The sequence below is a fragment of the Ochotona curzoniae genome, unplaced genomic scaffold (genome assembly GCF_017591425.1).
Source record: "Ochotona curzoniae isolate NIBS_2020 unplaced genomic scaffold, NIBS_Ocur_1.0 contig_66, whole genome shotgun sequence".
NCBI lineage: Eukaryota > Metazoa > Chordata > Mammalia > Lagomorpha > Ochotonidae > Ochotona > Ochotona curzoniae.
The window spans coordinates 20226420-20247953 of record NW_024466512.1 but is presented as its reverse complement, the minus strand read 5'-3'; the positions used below and the strand labels follow the sequence as shown (position 1 = coordinate 20247953).

At 43.4% G+C, this 21534-nt stretch overlaps 2 protein-coding genes across 3 annotated transcripts; one reads left to right on the top strand and one right to left on the bottom strand.

Moving 5' to 3' along the window:
* Positions 1-201: 201 nt before the first annotated feature.
* On the top strand, positions 202-15201 carry TAF5 (TATA-box binding protein associated factor 5). 2 transcript variants are annotated; one of them, XM_040992174.1, is made up of 11 exons: positions 202-775; positions 2482-2719; positions 5866-6181; positions 6947-7110; positions 7236-7371; positions 8305-8425; positions 9894-10023; positions 11389-11553; positions 12140-12317; positions 14234-14411; positions 14530-15201. In XM_040992174.1, the coding sequence occupies exons 1-11, from the start codon at positions 211-213 to the stop codon at positions 14742-14744; spliced, it is 2406 nt and encodes an 801-aa protein (XP_040848108.1). In that variant the 5' UTR covers positions 202-210; the 3' UTR covers positions 14745-15201. The 2 variants fall into 2 exon arrangements, with proteins under 2 accessions (XP_040848108.1, XP_040848109.1); XM_040992175.1 differs by lacking the exon at positions 11389-11553.
* A 363-nt stretch (positions 15202-15564) lies between these two features.
* Positions 15565-21462, bottom strand: ATP5MK (ATP synthase membrane subunit k). The gene is made up of 4 exons (XM_040992176.1): positions 21352-21462; positions 16700-16795; positions 16528-16620; positions 15565-15664 (listed from the first exon to the last, which is right to left on the bottom strand). Exons 2-3 carry the CDS (start codon positions 16784-16786, stop codon positions 16531-16533), a joined length of 177 nt encoding a protein of 58 aa, XP_040848110.1. The 5' UTR covers positions 16787-16795; positions 21352-21462; the 3' UTR covers positions 15565-15664; positions 16528-16530.
* Positions 21463-21534: the final 72 nt, after the last annotated feature.

Genomic DNA, 21534 nt, shown 5'->3' with positions numbered 1-21534 from the left:
GTAATAGGCGTCACCAACTACCACTTCCTGCCTTGCCGGCCCTCAGCTCCTTTTTGAAAGTTGCTCTCGCTCCCAGCCCTTTTCTCCTCCTTTCTCGCCCCGCCTACTGCCGTAAATAGCCCGCCAGAACTGTCGTGAAACGCCCCTCCCCGCCCTCCATGTGGCTAAAACGCAACCACGCTTGACGGCGCGAGGTGGCTCAGCCGCAAGATGGCGGCGCTGGCGGAGGAGCAGACGGAGGTGGCGGTCAAGCTAGAGGCTGAGGGACCGCCGACGCTACTACCTCCGCAGGCGGGCGATGGCACAAGCGAGGGCAGCGTCGGCCTTACCAACAACGGCCCCAATGGCGGTGGCGGGAACGTGGCGGCGGCGGCATCGTCGTCGGCCGGCGGGGATGGCGGGACCCCTAAGCCCGCGGTGGCTGTCTCCGCTGCTGCCCCGGCGGGGGCGGCCCCGGTTCCCGCCGCTGCCCCAGACGCCGGCGCTCCCCACGACCGACAGACTCTGTTGGCGGTGCTGCAGTTTCTACGGCAGAGCAACCTCCGCGAGGCGGAAGAGGCGCTGCGCCGCGAGGCCCGGCTGCTGGAGGAGGCAGGAGCGGGCTCCGGAGCCCCGGGAGAGGTGGATGGCGCGGGCGCCGAGGCGGCTAGCGCGCTTCTCAGCCGGGTCACCGCCTCGGCCCCCGGCCCCGCGGCCCCAGACCCTCCGGGCACCGGCGCTTCGGGGGCGACGGTTGTCTCGGGCTCAGCCTCAGGTCCTGCGGCTCCGGGGAAAGGTGAGCCGCGGGGTCCCGGCGCCGAGGGGAGCTCGCCGGGAAGGCAGGGGCTGGCAGGCCTGCACCTCTGCGGGCTTGTTTTGAATTTCCTGGACCCGCCTCTAGGGCCGCACGCCCGCCCCTTTCTCGAGTGCGCCGGCTGCGCAGTCAAGCCCTCCTCGGAGCTGTCAGTTGCAGTGAGAGGCTGAGCCGAGCGGTGGTGGAGCTGCTTGCGAAGGGTGGGCGCGGGAAGGCGGGGACCTTCGGGTTCCGGCAGCTTTAGAGCTTTAGTGTTGGTGGAATTCGGCGCATTCGCATGTGAACACTATGAACACTTTGTAATCTTAATTCTCACAGTTCCACTGAGGCAGCCATTACTTCTTGTGAGCTCCCAAGGGACTTAACCTTGGGCTCTGTAGCCAGGGCAAGTGACGGCATATGGTGCAGGCAGTATGTCTCAAAGCAAGGGCTGGGTACCAGCGTGCTGTGTGTCTTCTGGAGGCTGAGAATTCCTGGGCGTCATTTCAGACTGAATGAATCAGACATGCGTCTAAGAAGTGTGTGGCACAGTTTGAGACTCGGAAGTTTAGGAGCCATACGTTGGACAGGCCTTTTTTGTCTTTGCTTCTATTGCTTTTGTTATATTAACTCATTTGTCCTAAGGTTACTCTGTCTAGCCCTGACACCTGAAAACACCTCTGTTTGTCCCAGCAAATGTCCCAAGCCCCTACGGTAAAACTCATACTTGTCACGAGGGCTCGAAGGTGATCTGAAACAGCAGTAAATGTTGGTGAAAATGAAGTATCCATTGCACAGTCTCCAGCGAAATTAATGTGTATTTACGTGACCTAATCTTTGAGGCATTGCCGCAAGTGAAGTTTGAATACATGGTGTTGTATTCCAAAATGTGATTGAGAAATCTCTTCTAACTACTGAATTGTGTGCACAAAGTGTAAGATGAATTACACCGCTGGCTGTTTTGCAGCCATCCTGATCCTGAAACTTGTTCAATTTCTAGATCATGATTGAGCGACTAGTGAGGAGGAAGAGAGGTCATCGTAGTAACTCCCCACAATTACATTTACACAACAGAAAATATGACTTACGCAAATTTCTAACTTGCCTAAATTCATTAACTGACCAGTGTACTTTTGGTATTCGTGTATTAGAATTGAATACATCATATTCCTTGGATACAGTGGCTATGAAAATGGCTTTCAACAATTGAGTTGGTTACTTTTCCTAGGTAAAAATTAGCTATGGCTCTCTGGCCCTTCCGATGCCTGCATTTATAAGAGGTGGTAGATGCGTACAAGAGACACACAAGATAGGTTATGTTCAAGAAATGTCACAAAGCTCAGAGTGTGTGGCTGCTACTCTGGGGTGCGGGGTGGTGGGTGTTATTTTGCGTTGAACTTTGAGAGGATTGCTTTACGTATCTCTGTGTTTATGTAATTTGTGTCTAAAATGGATATCTCCAGGAAAAGAAATGTTAAGCCTTTTTGTTATTGGTATGATGTTTTATTTTTAAGGTATGGACATGTTGATGGGATTTTGGCCAGGGTATCAGACAAGCAGGGAATTTCATCAAAAGGATATGTGTTAAAGAGGGTGAGAGACAAGGGCAAACACCTGAATACAACTCACCTCTGGGTGTTAGTAAAACAGCCGTGGTCACACACATAGCAATTCATTTTCTTAAAGGTTGTCCTTTGTTTTTTGAACAGTTGGAATTGTAGCTGTGGAAGACCAGCCAGATGTCAGTGCTGTGTTATCAGCCTACAACCAACAAGGAGATCCCACAATGTATGAAGAGTACTATAGTGGACTCAAACACTTCATTGAATGTTCCCTGGACTGCCATCGGGCAGAATTATCCCAGCTCTTTTATCCCCTGTTTGTGCACATGTATTTGGAGCTAGTCTACAATCAACACGAGAATGAAGCCAAATCATTCTTTGAAAAGTATGTGGAGTTTCCCATATATTACACACACATCTGTAATTCTACAAATGTAAGATGATAAGTCAGAAAGTACTTTGTGAGGGAGAATAGTCTAAAGTGATGGGGGTTTGGCCTATTCGGAGAAGTATTGGAAGAGGGAGAGATGCTTGAGGTGAAAGCTGGTTTGGATAGGAATTTAACCAAATGAAGAGAAGTGAGAACAGCATGTATGAAAGCTCTGTCCCGGGAGGGATCATGGGAGCTGCAAAAATCGAAGGAAGGAGCAGACAGTGAGGTGGTCAGGTACATCATGGAGCTGAGGGCTTGGGTAAGGTCTGGAGTAGCATGCAGGTTCATAAGTTAAGTTGAGGGCCGTTGTCTTAGCAGCAGTAGGGAGCTTTCCTGGGGTAGGGGTAAATTTGAGTCAGTGAAAGCACAAGTTTTATTTTGAATTTATCTTAAGAGTTGTAGGAATCTATGTAAGTATAATCTAGTAGTTACGTAGACTGAGGTTAAGTGAAAACTTACACAGCAGAGGCTAGGTATAATAAAGGTTTATTTCCCTTTCTCATAAAGTTAGGAAGCTAAGGATTGATACAGTGGGTATTTAATCATCAGGGACACAAGCTCTCAGTCTTGTTGCCTTACCAACTGTGTCATGCACTTCCACCATCTGGCATAAGATGGCTCTCCTGCCCTAGCAGTTCTGGTTAGCAAGAGGCTAACTTCCATCCTTTCTGGAAGTTGTGCACACCTGTTTTTATAATCTTAAGAGTCAGTGCCCATCACTAGTTTAGGAGGAGGTAGGAAATATGGGCTTTATCTGAGCTCTACGTACCCAGCTAATACTCAGTTGTTCTGTTATGTGAAAGATAGAGCACAGGGATGCTGAAGCCAGTGAGGCATTCTGCTGTGGCAGTCCATGTCACTGCTAAATGTATGCATTTTGGAAGAACCTTTATGCAGCAAGAAAAATAGATGACGATGGGACAGAGTGACTCTCAGTTGATCAGTTTCAGAGATTATTGTCTGAAGGTGACAGCCCTTCTTCCTCTAGGCCATCTGAGAATGTATGCAAGTGTTTTTGGTTGTCATAAAGACAAGTAGGGAGAATCAGGAATATTAAATATTCTAGTGTGTGCAGATAGCCCCACTTAACTCAGTTGTGCTGTCTAAAATACCAGCAATAACCCTGTTGAGAAACATTGTGTTAGACTGTGGTGCTTAAAGTGAAGGAGACTTCACTTTAAGTGCGGGCCCAGTGCTGTAGCCTAGTGGCTAAAGTCCTTGCTTTGCATGCGCCAGAATCACATGAGTGCCGGTTCTTATTCGGGCTGCTCCACTTCCTTCCCAGCTTCCTGCTTGTGTTTTGGGAAAGCAGTGGAGAATGGCCCAAAGCCTTTCCCATGACTGAGAGTCTTAATGGGTTGGGTATGAATATGAGAGAGATGGACGTGTCACTGATAAGCCCAGGTCTCAGACCACTTGCTGGTTGGGCTGCCCCTCACTGAACATAGAAAAGCTGAGATGAGAATTTGGTTTGTCATGCTGTGCAGTGATTTTGAGTTTTGATTTGAATAGACCTTTGACCCATTTAAGAGATAGCAGGTTGATAGGGGGACAGTATCTTAGAGCTCAGAGTAGAAGTAGAAATAGGAGCAATAAATTGTGTGCAGTAACAGTGGATATGAATGAGATTGTCTCGAGGAGGTTAGGAAGTGAGTCAATGAGAAGACTAGGCCCAAGTCTGGAGGAGCTCCATGTAGTGGTCAAGTTGTAAGAATTATAAAAGGTCAAGTCAGAGAAGGAGGAAGGAAACTAGGAGAATACTGAATTACAGAAGTCAAGGGAAAAGAGAAAGAAGCAGCGCTCAACAGTTTGAATGAGAGCTGCTCATTTCAGGCTTGAGTGGAGCTGGAAGCCAGGCCTTGCCAGACAAATAGCAGTGACCGGGGAAGAGTGGAGCTCAGGCCATAGCGTTCCTCTGATAACACTGGGCCACCCAGTAGAGGGAATAGAAAACAAAGGTTTCTGGAGCTCAGTGTTTTTGGAAATAAAAACATCTAAGAAAGGCTGTTGATGGTAACTTTTACTCTAGAAGCTAATTGGCTCTTGTACTATTTTCAAAAGGCCTCCTGTTCTTTGTCTTGTGGTATAGCCTTGTCCCCACCTGAGTAATTGAGCACCAGAGAATTCTCTTAGTGTTGTGTGTAGTCTCAGCCCTTGTAAGGACCCTGTGCCCACTCCCTGTGACTCAGAAAACACCAAGAGGCTGAGATTTCTAATTTCGCTCGAATCTTGAAAAGAACCTAATTTAGTTCACATATTGATGAGTCATAATGGGTAATACAAGTAGAGTTTCCAAATATAATAGCTATGTATCAGAACAGAAACCTTAATATCTTATGTTTTGTCATTGTTTACTAAGCATTTTGTATTGGTTGCTGCTATTAGTACCAAATATGTATCTTTACTTTATTAGGAAATTAAAAATTTATAGAACCAAAGTGCATTTAAGTTTATCAGTTGTTACCAAGACTGAAGGCTTTATTGAATTACCTGTGCTAATAATGAGTAAATGAAAATGTTCATTGTTTTATGTCAAAATTGTTCTTGAGTCATAATATAAAAATATTGGTATTTAAATAAATGTCTATTAAATGCATAGGAAATTGTTGAAAGTACTGGGTTTATGAGAATGCCATATACTGATTATTGTTGAGGGGCTTTGATAGGTGTATTTAGTTTATCATACTGTTTTTATGTATGTTTGAAATTTTCCATAATAAAAAAAATTTTTAAGTGGGTTTTGATAAAACATAAAATTTAGTAAAATATGAATCCTGACATTTTCAAATGTCTACTAAAGATGGATTCAAAAGAAACTATCAATGGTAGGCATTTTTAACTCATTTATGGTATTTATTTAAACTCTTTTATCTTTGCTGATTTCATTAGATAATTGAATTGGTCATTTTTAAGATGAATTCAGAAACTGAATTATAACCATTTTGAAATTAGTTCCTTCTGATCGTATAGCTTTTTGGTTCAGGATGATTTAGACTACTACATTGAAAATATTCTGGGATGGTTTATAAATATTTGGGGGAGAGGCGGATCCCTTAACGATTACATTGAAAAATGACTTTTTAAAATCACTGAAACAGGTTCCATGGAGATCAGGAATGTTATTACCAGGATGACCTACGAGTATTATCTAGTCTTACCAAAAAGGAACACATGAAAGGGAATGAGACCATGTTGGATTTTCGAACAAGTAAATTTGTTCTGCGTATTTCCCGTGACTCGTACCAACTCTTGAAGAGGCATCTTCAGGAGAAACAGAACAATCAGATATGGAACATAGTTCAGGAGCACCTCTACATTGACATCTTTGATGGGATGCCGCGTAGTAAGCAGCAGATAGATGCGATGGTGGGAAGTTTGGCAGGAGAGGCTAAACGAGAGGCAAACAAATCAAAGGTATGGGATAAAACTAAGAACTATATAATGCAGATGATGAAAAATTGTAGCATTGACATCTAACTTAAACATTTTTGTTGTAGCTAGCTTGGGAATACTTTTACACTGTATGTAAAGTTTCATGTTTTAAGGACTGTGTATATGTGTGAGATTGGGGGAATGATTACATTTGAAAGAAACCTGACTACAATGTCTGAAACCCAAGAGGTTTTTCCTCAAGTAAGATGGTTCTAGAGGAAGGCCTTCCAGTGCTGCCACAGCAGCTCCATCATGCCATGGATGTCCCTGGCTCCTACTCACTTCTGGTCCACCATCTTTAGACTATGGCTTGCTTCTTTGTGCTCACCAGTGGCTGTTGTGGCTCCAGCGTTACAGCTGTGTTCTAAAAAGGAAGAGGGAGGACAAAAGGCAGATTCCTGCTGGGTTCCCTCCTTTTTTTTTTTTATCAGGAAAGTTACTTTTCCCCCTTAAAACCATACCCAGTATATTTCTGTGTACATCTGGTGGCCAGAATTATGTTGTATGGCCATTCCTAACTGCAAGGGAGCCTGGGAGCAGAAATTATTATTGAGCACTTGCTGCTCCAATAAAATCAGGGTTTTGTTTGTAACGGAAAAGGGGGAAATTGCTATTAGTTAAATAAGTACAGAGCCCTGCTGCAGGGTGTAAGTTACTGTTCTGTACTTTTTGATTCATCCTATCAATATGTGAAAGGGGTATATAGATAAACAAAAAGCTTTAAGTGTTGGTTCTCTTAACTTGTAGGTATTTTTTGGTTTATTAAAAGAACCAGAAATTGAGGTACCTTTGGATGATGAGGATGAAGAGGGAGAAAATGAAGAAGGAAAACCTAAAAAGAAAAAGCCTAGAAAAGATAGTATCGGATCCAAAAGTAAAAAGCAAGATCCCAACGCTCCACCTCAGAACAGGTGAGAAAAGAAGATTCCTGGAACGTGTGTGGAGGTGCAAGGTGGTCTGTCTCAAAGAGGTGGTCTGTAGCAAAGAAGCTTGCTAATGGCCATAGAGTGATTTCCAGTCTGTTTTTCTTTGACAGAATCCCTCTTCCTGAGTTGAAAGACTCAGATAAGTTGGATAAGATAATGAATATGAAAGAAACCACCAAACGAGTACGCCTTGGGCCAGACTGCTTACCCTCCATTTGTTTCTATACATTCCTCAATGCTTACCAGGTTAGTAAAACAGGGGGACTATTTCTGCTGTGGAGAGCCATTTAAAATTGTGATATCATCAAGATAAATGCGTTAAATGATACTTTATTTGAATGCTTGATATAATTCAGAATCACAGCAATAAGGAAAGGGGAATTGGATGCTGGCATAGATAGAGAGCACTGTCTAAAAGACCAGTAGAAACTTGGAAGTGCCAGAATCTTGCTTTCACTCAGCTCCCTTCACGGCTCCGAAATCCTGCCAGCCTTTGTGGAGGAAACTACAGCCCACATCTTCTGAACCTGGTCTAAGTACTTGTATACACTTACATGTCAAGAATTCTGTGTCCTCATAGACTCCTTGTAAGCTGTAATAAATGATAAATGTGATTAGCATCACTCCTTGCACGCTCCAAACATGGGAAGTGGAAAAGGGACTAGAGTAACATTCTCTCCAAGTACCTGCTGCTGTAGGAGAACTAAAGCTCAAATGAGAAAAATAGCCATCATTATGTGTTCTCTAAGTTGTGATTGCAGTTTTTCCTCAAAACAGTATTTTTTAAAAAGACACATTTATTTGGAAGGCAGAGTAACGGGAAGGGGTGGGAGAGAAAGAGACATAGTGAGATAGGTATTAGAGATACCGATGTGTTGGTTCACTTCCCCAAATGCTGGCAACAACCAGTGCTATGCCAGGCCAAGGCTGGAAGTCAGGAACTCTTGGGTCTTCCACGTGGGTGGCAGTAGCTCAAGTGCTTGGGCCATGGTTGCCTGCTTCTCAGCCACATGAGTAGGGAGCTGGATCAAAAGTACAGAGTAGCGGGGATATTATACAGGCTCCCAAATGTGGGATGTATGCATCCTAGATGCTTAATGTGGCTTAATGTGCTGTGCCACAGCACCCTTCCCCTGAAACAGTATTGTTTAATATGGAACTTTGTTTTTCTGAATGCAGGGCCTCACTGCAGTGGATGTCACTGATGATTCTAGTCTCATTGCTGGAGGTTTTGCAGATTCCACTGTCAGAGTATGGTCTGTGACACCCAAAAAGCTTCGCAGTGTCAAGCAAGCATCTGGTAAGATTAAGGATATAAACCTGCCATTAGCTCACATAAATATTCATTCTATGGAATATATACAAGAGATTGTGATCTTTGTAGCAATTCACTAATTTTACTTTAAATCAAGGTACTGACGTTCTCAACAATGAAAATAACAGTGGAGTGTCCATCAGGAGGTTGGATGCTAGACTTCATTTTCTGGGCCTCAGTGTTCTCATCTGTAGAATAAGGGGGTTAAGTTAGAAACTTCTTAAAGCCTGAAATTTTGTCATTGCTTGTTTTTAAGGAGTGAGAGAGTATATTCTGTTTGGTAATGTAAATTGTTAAAAAAAAAAAAAGAAGAATATTTATTATTTGAAATTCAGAATTACAGAGAGGAAGAGATGGGGACAAAAAGAGAAATGTATTCTTTTTCATTGGTTCATGGCCCCAATTGCCTACAACAGCCACGGCTGGATGAGGCTGAAACCAGAAGCACGGAACTCCAGCTGGGACTCTGGTGTGGGTGGTAGCGGCCTGAGTACTTGATTCACACCTCTTGCCTCCCTGGATGTGCGTTAGCATGAAGCTGGAGTTTGAGGCAGAGCTTGCACTGAGACCCAAGGACTCAGATTAAAGGATGGGGTGTTTCGGGCAGTGTCTTTTTTTTTTTTTTTTTAATGTTTATTTATTTATTGGAAAGTCAGATATACAGAGAGGAGGAGAGACAGAGAGGAAGATCTTTGGTCTGATGATTCACTCCCAAGTGGCCGCAATAGCCGGTGCTGTGCCGATCTGAAGCCAGGAGCCAGGAACATCCTCCAGGTCTCCCACACGGGTGCAGGATCTGTCCTCAACTGCTTTCCCAGGCCACAAGCAGGGAGCTGGATGGGAAGTGGAACTGCCGAGATTAGAACCTGCACCCATATGGGATCCCGGCGCGTTCAAGGTGAGGACTTTTAGCCGCTAGGCCAGGCCGCCGGGCCCTCAGGCAGTGTCTTAACCATTGTACCAAAGGTTAGCCCCTAGAGAAAGTTTTTGCTAATTATGTTACTGAAAAATATTTTAATATTTCTGGAGCTGGTGTTGTGGTGTAGTCAGTAAAGAAAGTGCTTGCAGTGCTGCATCCTATGTGGGCACCAGTTCAAAATCTGGCTGCTCCACTTCCAATCCAGCTCCATGCTTATGTGGCTGGAAAGGCAGCAGAATATGGCAAGAGTACTTGGGACAAGTGCTGTTTTTGTGAAACATTGTGTCATAATGCAGAAAACTGAGTTTCTGTCTTAGTTCCAAACCCAGGAGCTGTATGCACTCTAGGAGACCAGCAGCTGCTCTGCACCTTAGCTTCCTGTGCTGCACGCTGTGCAGTGAGGTCCCCTCTCAGCGGCCTCAGCACATTGGTGTTGTCTTAGGAAGAATTGTTCAAATGTTACATTCGCTTATTGACTGTTTTAGAATGTTTTAATGAATATGCTTTATTGTCAATGTTTCTGGAACATTTTAGATCTTAGCCTCATAGACAAAGAATCGGATGATGTCTTAGAAAGAATCATGGATGAGAAAACAGCAAGTGAGTTGAAGATTCTGTATGGTCACAGTGGGCCTGTCTATGGAGCCAGCTTCAGCCCAGATAGGTAAAATGCAAACAATAAAAATAATATACTGCCATATTACGTTGGTATTATGTAAAATTTAGCTACTGAAAACATGAAGATGCTAGGAAAATTCTGTTAGAAAAATTTCATGGTTGCCTATAATTTTTCTTAATCTTTGCATTTTGGAATTCATACAGGATGATGTATATCCAAAAAGAACCAAGGTACACAACTTCAGGATTTAGTAGTAGTAAAAATTTGTTTTGGTTTTGTGTAACTCTAATAAAGTTTGTGCATTGTGTCTCATGGTACATCATTAAATTTAAAACATATTCCTAATATTAGTGTCAGACAGCAATCAGTTGTTTTCCTAAGTAAAAGAACTGAGAGGATTTAGAAGAGAAAATGTGAAATTACTGTTTTAGATTTTAGAATAGGAATCCATAGTGTCACCTGTGTATTGTTTTTCATCATCATCTCTTTGTCTCTCTCTTTTAAATATTTATTTGAAAGGCACAGTTACAGAGAGAGACAGAGATCTCTAATTTGCTGCTTCAGTCCCCAAATGGCCACAGTGGCCAGGGCTGGGCTGAAGCCAGGAACTTCATTCTGGTCTCTAGCATGTGTGCAGGGGCCCGTAACAGGGAGCTGGATCTCAAGTGGAGAATCAGGGCTCGAATGGCACTTATATGGGATGCCCCTGCTGCAAGCAGCAGCTTTACTCGTTAGGCACAGCTCTGGCCCCCTCCTCATATGACATTCTACAGAAATAGGAGAAATAGAGCATTGTGCATTCATAAAACCTTTAGTATATTACTCAGACAGATAATAACTTTTAGTCCATTAAGGCTTTTGTTGCTTGATAATGTATAGCCAGATTGTACATTTTTACTTGAAGGAAACCTCTGATTTCAGTGAATACTATAATATTTACTGAGCATTCAGCTATGGCATTTATTCCTGTAAAGGAAGATCATTATTAGTTTATGAGATTTTTATTATTTCAAAAAGAGTACTTCCTTTTTAATTCTTTATAGTTAATACAAACTGAAAAATAGCATTAGTTTTAAGCCAAAATTTGCTTGAAGTTATATTTTCTAAATTTTCTCAGTTGACCTTTTTTGTTCATTATGTTTTGACTTTCCCTCAATAGATTCTAAGTTTTTAAAAGTAACTGAACCTCTCAGTGGTGTTCAGTATATGCAAAGTGTCAGAGCTAGCATTTAGGTAGTTATTGTTTATTTGTTGAGAACTTTCAGCTCATTCCACTGTGAATGCTGTTTGTGATTTAAAAGTAGGATGTTGGTGCTAGTTAGCTGTATATAGGATATTTTCCTATGGAGAAACTGGGCAAATGACCAAAGTAGTTTTGGGAATTAACTATGTCACCTTCTCTTTTCTCAGGAACTATCTGCTTTCTTCTTCAGAGGATGGAACTGTCAGATTGTGGAGCCTTCAAACATTTACTTGCTTAGTAGGATATAAAGGACACAACTACCCAGTATGGGACACACAGTTTTCTCCCTATGGATACTATTTTGTGTCAGGGGGCCACGACCGTGTAGCTCGGTAAGAACGCTATGATCTCAGGACTGGGTGTGTTCAAGCAACAGAATGGTTCTTGTTGGGAATTAAAAAAACCCCAGCCAAACTTTAACTATTCAGGGCCAACCATCAACATCTCTAACTCCATATTTGAAAAATGATTTTCAGTCAGAATTATTACTATGTCTATGATCCTGTCTACTTTGTTATAACCCTGGTTTTTGTAGTTAGGTTAACAAACTTCATCTCACCACCTGTTCAACCTTTTTGTCCATTACCATTGTCAGCACCTTGTTTCCAGCACCTCCTTAAAACTCAAGTATAAAATAGCTCAGGTTAGAAATGAATTATATGGTAGCCAAAACTCAGGAAAAGTACTTTTTTGAAGGTTAAGCCAAGAGAAGAGGGGAATGTATCTAAACAACTACAAAAGTTAAAATTTTTTTATTCCAGATGAACTTTTATCTTCGTAAGTGAGTTTCACTTTGTCTTCTTAATCATGTAATTTATTTGGAACCATTTCATCTAGATGTCTCTGTATTTATTCTGGAGAGGATTTTGGTATTCCATAACTTGCTAAGTATCTTTTGCTTTGAATGTTTTTAAAAAGGCTGTGGGCTACAGATCACTATCAACCTCTAAGGATATTTGCTGGCCATCTAGCCGATGTGAACTGCACCAGATTCCATCCAAATTCTAATTATGTTGCTACGGGCTCTGCAGACAGAACTGTACGGCTCTGGGACGTCTTAAATGGTAACTGTGTAAGAATCTTCACTGGACACAAGGTACTTCATATTAATTGCTCTAGCACACACTGATGTTTATTTTTCATCAGCTAAAGGCAGAGTGACTAGAGAAATAATCTCCTACAATATTTGCCTCCCAATTTTTTTTTAAAGAGTCATTTGTTTTGATTGGGAAGGAAGATTTACAGAGAGGAAGATTTTCTGTCTGCTGGTTCACTTCCCAAGTGGTTGCAACAGCCAGAGCTGAGCCAATTTGGAGCCAGGAGCTTCTTCTGGGTCTTACACAGGTGCAGGTTCCCAAGGCTTTGGACTGTCCCCTGTTGCTTTCCCAGACTACAGGCAGGGAGCTAGAAGGGAAGTGGAGCAGAGGGATTCAAACTGGTGCCCGTATGTGATCCTGGCGTGTGCAAGGTGAGGACTTTAGCCACTAGGTACTGCACTGGGCCTGATTTATTTTTTATTTATTTACTTTTTTAAGACTAATTTTTATTGCAAAGTCAGATATACAGAGAGGAGAGGCAGAGGAAGATCTTCTGTCTGTTGATTTACTCCCCAAGTGACTGCAATGGCTGTAGCTGTGCCAATTCAAAGCCAGAAGCCTGGATCTTCAGTGTGGGTCTCCCACACAGGTGCAGTGTCTCAGGGCTTTGGGCTGTCCTTGGCTGCTTTTCCAGGCTCAAGCATTGAACTGGTTAGGAAGGGGGGTCGCCAGGACACGAACTGGCACCCACATGGAATCCCAGTGCATGCGAGGCGGGGACTTTAGACACTAAGCTATCATGCCAGGCCTCAATTTATTTTGTTTCAAAGGCAGAGCTACAGAGAGAAAACAGAAAGAGATCTTCCATTCGCAGTTCATTCCCCGAAAGGCTGCAGCTGCACTAATTTGTAACTGGGAGCCAGGGACTTCTGGGGTCCCATATGAGTGCAGGATCTCAGAATTACATCTTTCTAATTCTGCTTTCCCAGGCACATTAGCACTGAACTGATTTTGAAGTGAAGGTGTTGGGTATTGAACCAGTGCCCATGTGGGATGCCAAGGCCCAGGCTTTACTTACAACTCCACGGCACTGGCCCCGTCTTCTTTCTTTTTGTAAAAGGTTTGAAAGGCAGAGTAGGGATGGAGACAAAGCTGGCTCCCATTTGCTGATTCACTTCCTAAATGACCACAGTATGCTGGACTAGGCCAGGCCAGAGCCAGGAACTTGACCTGGTTGCCTATGTGGGAGTCAGGAACTCAAGTACTTTGATCAGCAGCTGCTGCTTCCTAGGCCCATTAGCAGGTCGCTGCATTAGAAATATGGAGTATAGGACCTGGCATAATGGCTCAATGACTAAGTCCTCAACCTGCAAGCACTGGGATTCCAAATGGGCACCAGTTCACGTCCCAGCTGCTCCATTTCCCATTCTACTCCCTGCTTGTGGCCTGGGAAAGCAGTAGAGGGCAGCCCAAAGCCTTGGAACCCTGCACCTATGTGGGAGACCTAGAAGAAGTACCTGGCTCCTGACTTCAGCTCAGCTCTGCTCATTATGGCCATTTGGGGAGTGAACCACCAAATGGAAGATGTGTCTCCTTTTCTGTATAAATCTGATTTTGCAATAAAAATAAATCTTAAAGGGAGGGAAGAGACAGAGATCTGCTGGTTCACTGCCCAAATGACAATGGCTAGGAGTCAGGATCTTTATTTGGGTTATCCACGTGGGTGCAGGATCTAGGGATCCAAGTACTTAGTTGGGGCATCTGCTGCTGCTTTTCCAGGAGCATTACCTGATCTTAACTGGAGCAGCTGGGATTTGAACAAGTATCATATGGGATGCTGGCATCTTGGGCAGTGGTTTTATCAACGTCAACCCCTATGTGCACATTTTGAAAACCATACCAATAAATTGTAAAATTCTTTGTAAAAAGATATGCTTAACTCCACTTTGGTCCTTTCCATGGGCTTATTTTCTAGGGACCAATTCATTCCTTGACATTTTCTCCCAATGGGAGATTCCTGGCTACAGGAGCAACAGATGGCAGAGTACTCCTTTGGGATATTGGACATGGCTTGATGGTTGGAGAATTAAAAGGCCACACTGATACAGTCTGCTCACTTAGGTTCAGTAGAGATGGCGAAATTTTGGCATCAGGTAAATGTGATTGGTTTGGTGGTAAATACTTAACACAACAAATGCATAGATTATATTTGGCAAGATGTCATCTAAAATGTGGTGGATGCAACTAATGGTCTCCTTGGCTTTGCCTTAGGTTCAATGGACAATACAGTTCGGTTATGGGATGCTATCAAAGCATTTGAAGATTTAGAGACTGATGACTTTACTACAGCCACTGGGCATATAAACTTACCTGAGAATTCACAGGAGTTACTGCTAGGAACATATATGACCAAATCAACACCAGTTGTGCACCTCCATTTTACTAGAAGAAACCTGGTTCTAGCTGCAGGAGCTTACAGTCCATAATAAACCATCAATATTGAAGACCTTTGGGAAGCTACTGTTTGAAAAAGGGAGACTAAAAGCAAATACCTCAGTGAATATTTAAGCTACAAAGAATGTTTTTATCTATATGGATCTGGAAGTATGCTGCTTGGAAAATCTGAACAGGACGGTTCCACGTTTCTATAGCAACCACATTTAACTAATTTCCGTTAGTTGAATAGAGGTATTATGTTCGTGGAGGGGACATTTATGGTGCTTTGGATTGTGTGGAAACTATGCATTTTCTGTTCAAATGTTATTTTAATTTATTATGTTTAGAAAAAAAATTCAATAATACATCCTGCTTCAAGACTCAAATTAAGAAATGTAAAATTAATAACATCTTGAATTTTAGCTGAAGAACTCTAAGAGCATGTGTTTCTGCTGTAAAAACGTAGTTACTGTATGTCATCAAGCACTATGTTAAAAGACCCACTAACTTTTGTTCTTGACCCGTGATTAGTGGACTGTATGTAACTGGGTAGGGAAAAACTACAGTTCTCTAAGATCTAGGTGTAGTACAACCATGCACTGGCATCTAGATTTATGCCTATTGAGTTCTGAGTGTACTCAAGTACTTCTAAACCAGGTGAAGAAATTTAGCTTCCATGTTCTACTTCAGCTAAAACAGTTACATCCAACCTAGTACACTTGAAGCCAGACATTTCAGTTGCTTACCTCCAGTACTGAGCCTTGCATTGGAAAACTAAAAGATTTAGACCAAGTCACTGCCAGTTTTTGCCTTTGTTGCATTTTGTACAGTTTTTATATTTTTGATATCTTGTAAATAAAGACAACCAGCTTTTCCAGGTTCATAATTTATTGTACAAACTGAGTTACCACATGTTGAGTTGAATTAGCTTCTTCAGTCATTGGGGCGGATGGGGAAACAATTTGTAATCCTAGAAACAAACACAAACAGGTGAGACACAAATATGTTCAACTGTGCTTTTAAGACTTCAACAATGACCAGTATAAAGATTCTGCATCCCCAGAACTGATTCTCAAAAGTCAGCTGAACTTAAAAAAAAAGTCTCAGCTTAGTACACTAACCCACCTTTAACAAAGGAGCTTCCAATTATTCAATATGATCCTAAACACAAATTACTAGAAACCTCTAGTACTTAAAATAACACTAACCAGGCAAAGTACTGTCAGGAATAAGCCAGAGGCCATTACATTCTGGAGTAGGTAGTTACCTAAGATGAACAGTTTTCAGATTTGAGAAAAACTCTAGAAAAACATTTTGTCTGTGAGGTAGCACTAACTACTTTAAAGGAAGATTTGGATTTGGGGCTTTCCATGTAACCACCTGCCACTTCAACAGATTGTTTATGAATGTGTGTTGTTAACGACTATCAAACAGGATCATGGAGATTAAGAAAAAAAAAGACTATAAAGATTAGAAACCAGCAAACTTAAAAAACTTTGCTACTGTATTCAATTATTAAGATTATAGACACGGGCTGGTGCAATGATTCACCTAGCTAATCCTCAGCCCACAAGTCCCAGCATCCCATATGGGCACTGATTCGTGTCCCTGCTTATGGCCTGGGAAAGCAGCAGAGAATGATGCTGCACCCATGTGGGAGACCTGGAAGAGCAACTGGCTTCTGATTGGCTCAGCTCTGGACGCGGCCATCTGCAGTGAACCAGCAGATGAAAGGTTTTTCTCATGAAACTGTGTCATAAGATGATATTAAATAAATTAAAAATATATTTTTTTTAATTAGACACAATCAGTCAACAGAAATGAACTTCTTACCACTTATGTTGCTTTCACAGCTGGGGTTTTTTTAGACCTTAACTTGAAGTACATAACCAGCAAAGCAATGCCTCCATAGGTGGCAAGTACACACTGAAAGAAAAGTGAATGCCGAGAGTTGTTACAACTGTATTTATCTAAAATGTAACTGCTTAAAAGGGTGAATACTTACATTCATTCTGCCTGTGAGCGTGTAAGAATTGAAATACTTTTTAATTCCAGTGAACTGGAATTGGGCATCAGTTTCTGGACCTGCCATGATTTCAATCTTAAAAAAAAAAAAAAGAAAAAAAAAACTGGTTAGGGGGAACTTCTCAAATTTTAACAGCTTAGTCAGTGCAGTTAAATATTGTCAATTTTTATTTCTAGGTCACCTAACAAAACAGTAGCATAGATGGTGGGAAGGGCCCTGCTTATGACAGAAGCTTTCAAAAGTAAAACTTTCTCAGCTGCTATCTTTACCAACATTCCAGGATCAATATGTCAACTCATTTCAAGTAGGAGTACCATATAGTAAACACTAAGCTCACCTTCTTCTCTGCCATAACTAGGTAAACATTTTCATTCCTGGCGCTACCAAGATTAGTTGAAACCCAGAGGTTGGGGCTGCACTGTGGTCAGGCCTATACCTTTGGTCCCAACATCCTATAAGGCCATTGGTTTGGGTCCTGGATGCTCCACTTCTGATCCAGCTCCCTGCTAATGCGCCTGAGAAAGCAGCAGATGGCCCAGGTCCTTGGGACCTTGCAACCACGTAGGAGACCCCACGACTCCTGCTGACTGGCATAGCTCTAGCCATTATGGCCATATGGGAATGACCCAGCAAATAGAAGATCAAGTAAAAAAACAAATATTAAAATAAGTAAATGAAATTGAAAAAGATGTATCATTAACAGAAAATTGAAGCTTTTGAACTGGAGCCATGGCACTGTCTAGAGTGCCAACATCTTATACAGATGCCAGTTTGCACCCCAGCTGCTCCACTTCTGATCCAGCTTCCTGCTATTGGGCCTGGGGAAGCAGCTGGAAATGGCCCAAGTGTTTGGTCCCCTGCACCCATGTGGAAGACCTGAAAGAAGGTTCTGGCTTTACTGAAGTGGCTTTGGCTGTTGGGCAGTTTGGGGAATCAATCAGTGGATGGAAGACCTCTCTCAGTAAAATAATCTCCTAAGGGGGAAAAAAAAAACCCCAACCCACATAACTCCTACTATTGTACCTTTTCCACTTGACACACTGACACATAAGGCTTCCAGAGCAGAAGGTTTGATAAGGGATCATTTTGTAAATTGTGGTAAGGAAGATGAAATCCTTATCACACCAAAATAAAAGATCTAAAGGCAAATGGTGAAAGTAAAAGTCCCTGAAGAACATACTGGCAAATATTTTTAGCATCTGACAAAGAATTTGCCAAAAACAAACAAACAAACAAACAAAAAAACCCTAAAGGACAATTTCATAATAGGCAAAGAAATAGAAAAAACCAAACAAAACCTCCCCAACATTTAACCAACTGACAAAGATAAAATTATGACAATTAGTAGTATAATAAGAATGTGGGAAAATAAACATTTTCTCATATTTGGAACATAAATGGGCATAACCTCCCTAAAGTTAAACTTGGAGGAAATATCTACCTATAAAATGAGGATACCTTTCTCTCAAGGAATTAACCTTTATAAAAACATTACAAGGTGGAAACACATCATACTGCTCAAGGATGACCAATGAAATACTGTTATGAAAGCAAAAAAAAAAAAAAAAGAAAAACTATGGTACAAAATACAAAGTATATGCATGTTTGTGCACTGACACGGAAAGAGCCCCCCAAGCGATGTTAAATATGTAAGAATCCTATCTTTAGATATTATGGGATCTACCAATGGCTCAAAGTTGGGTCCTTTGACTAACGGCATCAGAATCACCAAAAACCAGGTGATGCAACATCTCAGGTGCTTCCCAAGCCTCCTGAACAAAAACCTCCAGGACCCAGCAATGTATTTTAATAAAATCTCTAAATGTTGATGCACATCAAATTTTGGGAAACAATTCAGTACTGGAAAGAAACAAGAGATTTAAAAATTATATAGGAAGAAAAAAGAAAAAACATACAGCAAATTTTCACAAAGGGTCCAATCCACAAGCACCTGTGAATCTTACAGTCTTCTAATAAGAAACGGTAAACACTGATTGAAAAGGCTACTAGAGCAACAGGTGAAACTTTGCATGATCCCCAATCTACCACAAAGGCCGCAACACTGAGTCCTCTGGCAACACAGACGGGCTGGCTGAGATTGGTGGGCAGTGGCAAGGACTCAGCTGGCTCTTGATGAAATGGAAGGCGAGTGAGCAGCGAGAGCTGTTGCTGTGGAAACCAGTGTTTCCCTTTTACCATTCAAGAGCCTTCAGAGGCATTCATGTGAAAAGAACTGGCAAGGAAAATTCAAGACAAGTGACCTTAATTTTGAACACCATTTCTTAGACCAACAAAGGAAATCCATCTTTCTCAGGCCTCTTCAGTAGCCTTGACGAGTCAAGCCCAAGTTATGAAAATTCCCATCAGGGTCTGGTGCGAAAGCTTAGTGGCTAAATCCTTGCCTTTCAAGCACCAGGATCCTATATAGGCGCCAATGCCTCTCCCTGCTGCTCCACTTTCCTTCCAGCTCCCTGCTTGTTTCCTGGGAAAGCAATCGAGAACAGCACAAAGCCTTGGAACCCTGCACCCACATGGGAGACCTGGGAGAAGCTCCAGGCTCCCTGGCTTCGGACTGGCTCAGCTCTGGCCTTGTGGCCCTTGGACAGATCTTCCTCTCTGTCTCTCTTCTCTGTATACCTTTTTTTTTTTAAGATTTATTTATTTTTATTACAAAGTCAGATATACAGAGAGGAGGAGCGATAGAGAGGAAGATCTTCCCTCCGATGATTCACTCCCCAAGGGAGCACAACAACCAGTGCTGTGCCAATCCAGAGCCAGGAACCAGGAACTTCCTCCAGGTCTCCCACACGGCTGCAGGGTCCCAAAGCTTTGGGCCATCCTCCCCTGCTTTCCCAGGCCACAAGCAGGGAGCTGGATGGGAAGTGGAGCTGCTGGGATTAGAACCGGCACCCATATGGGATCCCAGCGCATTCAAGGCGAGGACTTTAGCTGCTAGGCCACGCCGCTGGGCCCATCCCTCTTCTCTGTGCATCTGCCTTTCTAATAAAAATACATAAATCTTTTTTAAAACTCATTAAGTTAAACCTTTTTGTTGCGATTTTTACATAAATAGTTTCATTTTACTAAAACTAAAGGAATGCTCACTCCATTTCATGATTCATTTGCGGAATCTTAGGCTATGGAGTAGGCTTCTGCGAGAAAGTCTAGCAATACAGGGCTTCGCTTTGTCCAAATCATAAAATGCCAGTGTCCTGCACCTCGCCTACCTCTTTAAAAGATGCAGTGTCCAAGTCAAACTAACTCACTCTCTACATCCTTTTTTTCCATCCATACACATACCTTCTTTACAGAAAAAAGCAACAGAAAGCTTTGATCTGCTGATACACTCCCCAGATGGCTGCAATGGTCAAGGGGCTGGAAGCTGGAAGCCTAGAACTGGATCCAAGCCTCCCACCTGGGTGGTAAAGGCCCGAGCACTTAGGTTATCCCCCGCTGCTTTCCCAGGAGCATCAGGGAACAAGTGTGGAAGCAGAGCATCCAGGATGCTGGCTAGCTCTCCAATGTGGGACGAGGGAGTCACAAGCAGTGTCTTACCTGCCCCGATTCAACAATGGTCTCAAATAAAACAAAATGAATGTGCCTTGCCTTTCTAATGTACACAAAAAGACACAGGCTGATGCTGGAGACAGTCCCCGGCAGGCTAATTCTGACAGCACGAAAGGGTGTGTATAGGAACCCAGGCTGCGTCTAGGTGCTTGCGGCTGCGATGGCAGGCAGTGGGAACGGTGCCAGTAACAGAAAGAACAGCGTATAGTCTGAAATCCTGCGGGTCTGTAACCTTAGGCAAACTGCAGGCTACCTGACGGTAAAGATCAGAAATCCTCACGTGTGGAACAACTGACATCAACGAGTCACACAAAATTCAGAAATCCATACTCATGAAAGACAACAAGGCCCATCCCTGGGATTTAACGTTAAACGGCGAAGAGGGTCTTCACTTCAGTGTCTGACGACTCTGATAACCAGATGACATGCTCGTGTCCCCGCCATGCCCCTCTCCACTGTGCACCGGTTCCTTTCCTTGGAGGGCCACTGTGAATAGGCGCCCTTGCTACTCGCTCCCCGATGCTCCTCTTCTGTCCTGTCGGGTCACCCCCACCGGGCACGGGGAGCCGCCCCCCTCTAGCCACCTGCTAGGCAAGGATCCCTCTGCCTCCAACGGATGCTCGCCGCCCCTGGTCTGTCTCGCTCCGGCAGGGGATGCGACGCGGCCAAGGAGGCCCGGCTCCCTAAGCACTGCTCGATGAAAAAACGAAATTAACTTCGGGGCACACAGAGAGGAGGTTCTTGAGGCCACATTACGGGTCATAGTCCTAGGCCGGATGACCTTGGGGGACCTTTTCGCAGCTAGCCTCCTTCTCCGCTAGAAAGGGCAATCTAACGGTCTTTGGAAGCGGGGAGACCTTGAGGAGCGTCTGTCCTCTCGTCACTGTCCCCCTCGTCCCGAGATTTCCCTGATAACACTCCGAACCTCATCTTCCCCAGCCCCCTTCCATTTCCCCGCTCCCCCGCCCGTCATCGTCGCCATGCCCACTCCCAAGAAAAGACACTGGCAGGTTCCAGGCGAAGAGGAGGCGCAAGGTGCGACCCAGAAGATCCCTCTCACCCACCTTCTCGAAGCCGCCAAGCCCGAAGCCGACGTCCTTCAACGCGCACAGAGAGCGCCCTGGGCCCGGCCGGAAGGACCCTCCTCCTCCGCCTCAGAGATTGATTGGCAACGGCTTCAGGTCCCGCCCTTCCGCTTCCTGTCTGCGACTCGCCTGCTGGGCGCCGCTTGGTGACGGAAGCGGCGC

Bases quoted from the DNA above. Each gene is read 5' to 3' on its own strand.
- TAF5 (XM_040992174.1), top strand. From the start codon at position 211: ATGGCGGCGCTGGCGGAGGAGCAGACGGAGGTGGCGGTCAAGCTAGAG. The intron at 8,426-9,893 runs GTAAGATTAAGG...GGAACATTTTAG, and splicing joins CAGTGTCAAGCAAGCATCTG to ATCTTAGCCTCATAGACAAA. The intron at 10,024-11,388 runs GTAAAATGCAAA...CTCTTTTCTCAG, and splicing joins GCCAGCTTCAGCCCAGATAG to GAACTATCTGCTTTCTTCTT.
- ATP5MK (XM_040992176.1), bottom strand. From the start codon at position 16,786: ATGGCAGGTCCAGAAACTGATGCCCAATTCCAGTTCACTGGAATTAAA. The intron at 16,621-16,699 runs GTAAGTATTCAC...CTTTTCTTTCAG, and splicing joins CGCTCACAGGCAGAATGAAT to TGTGTACTTGCCACCTATGG.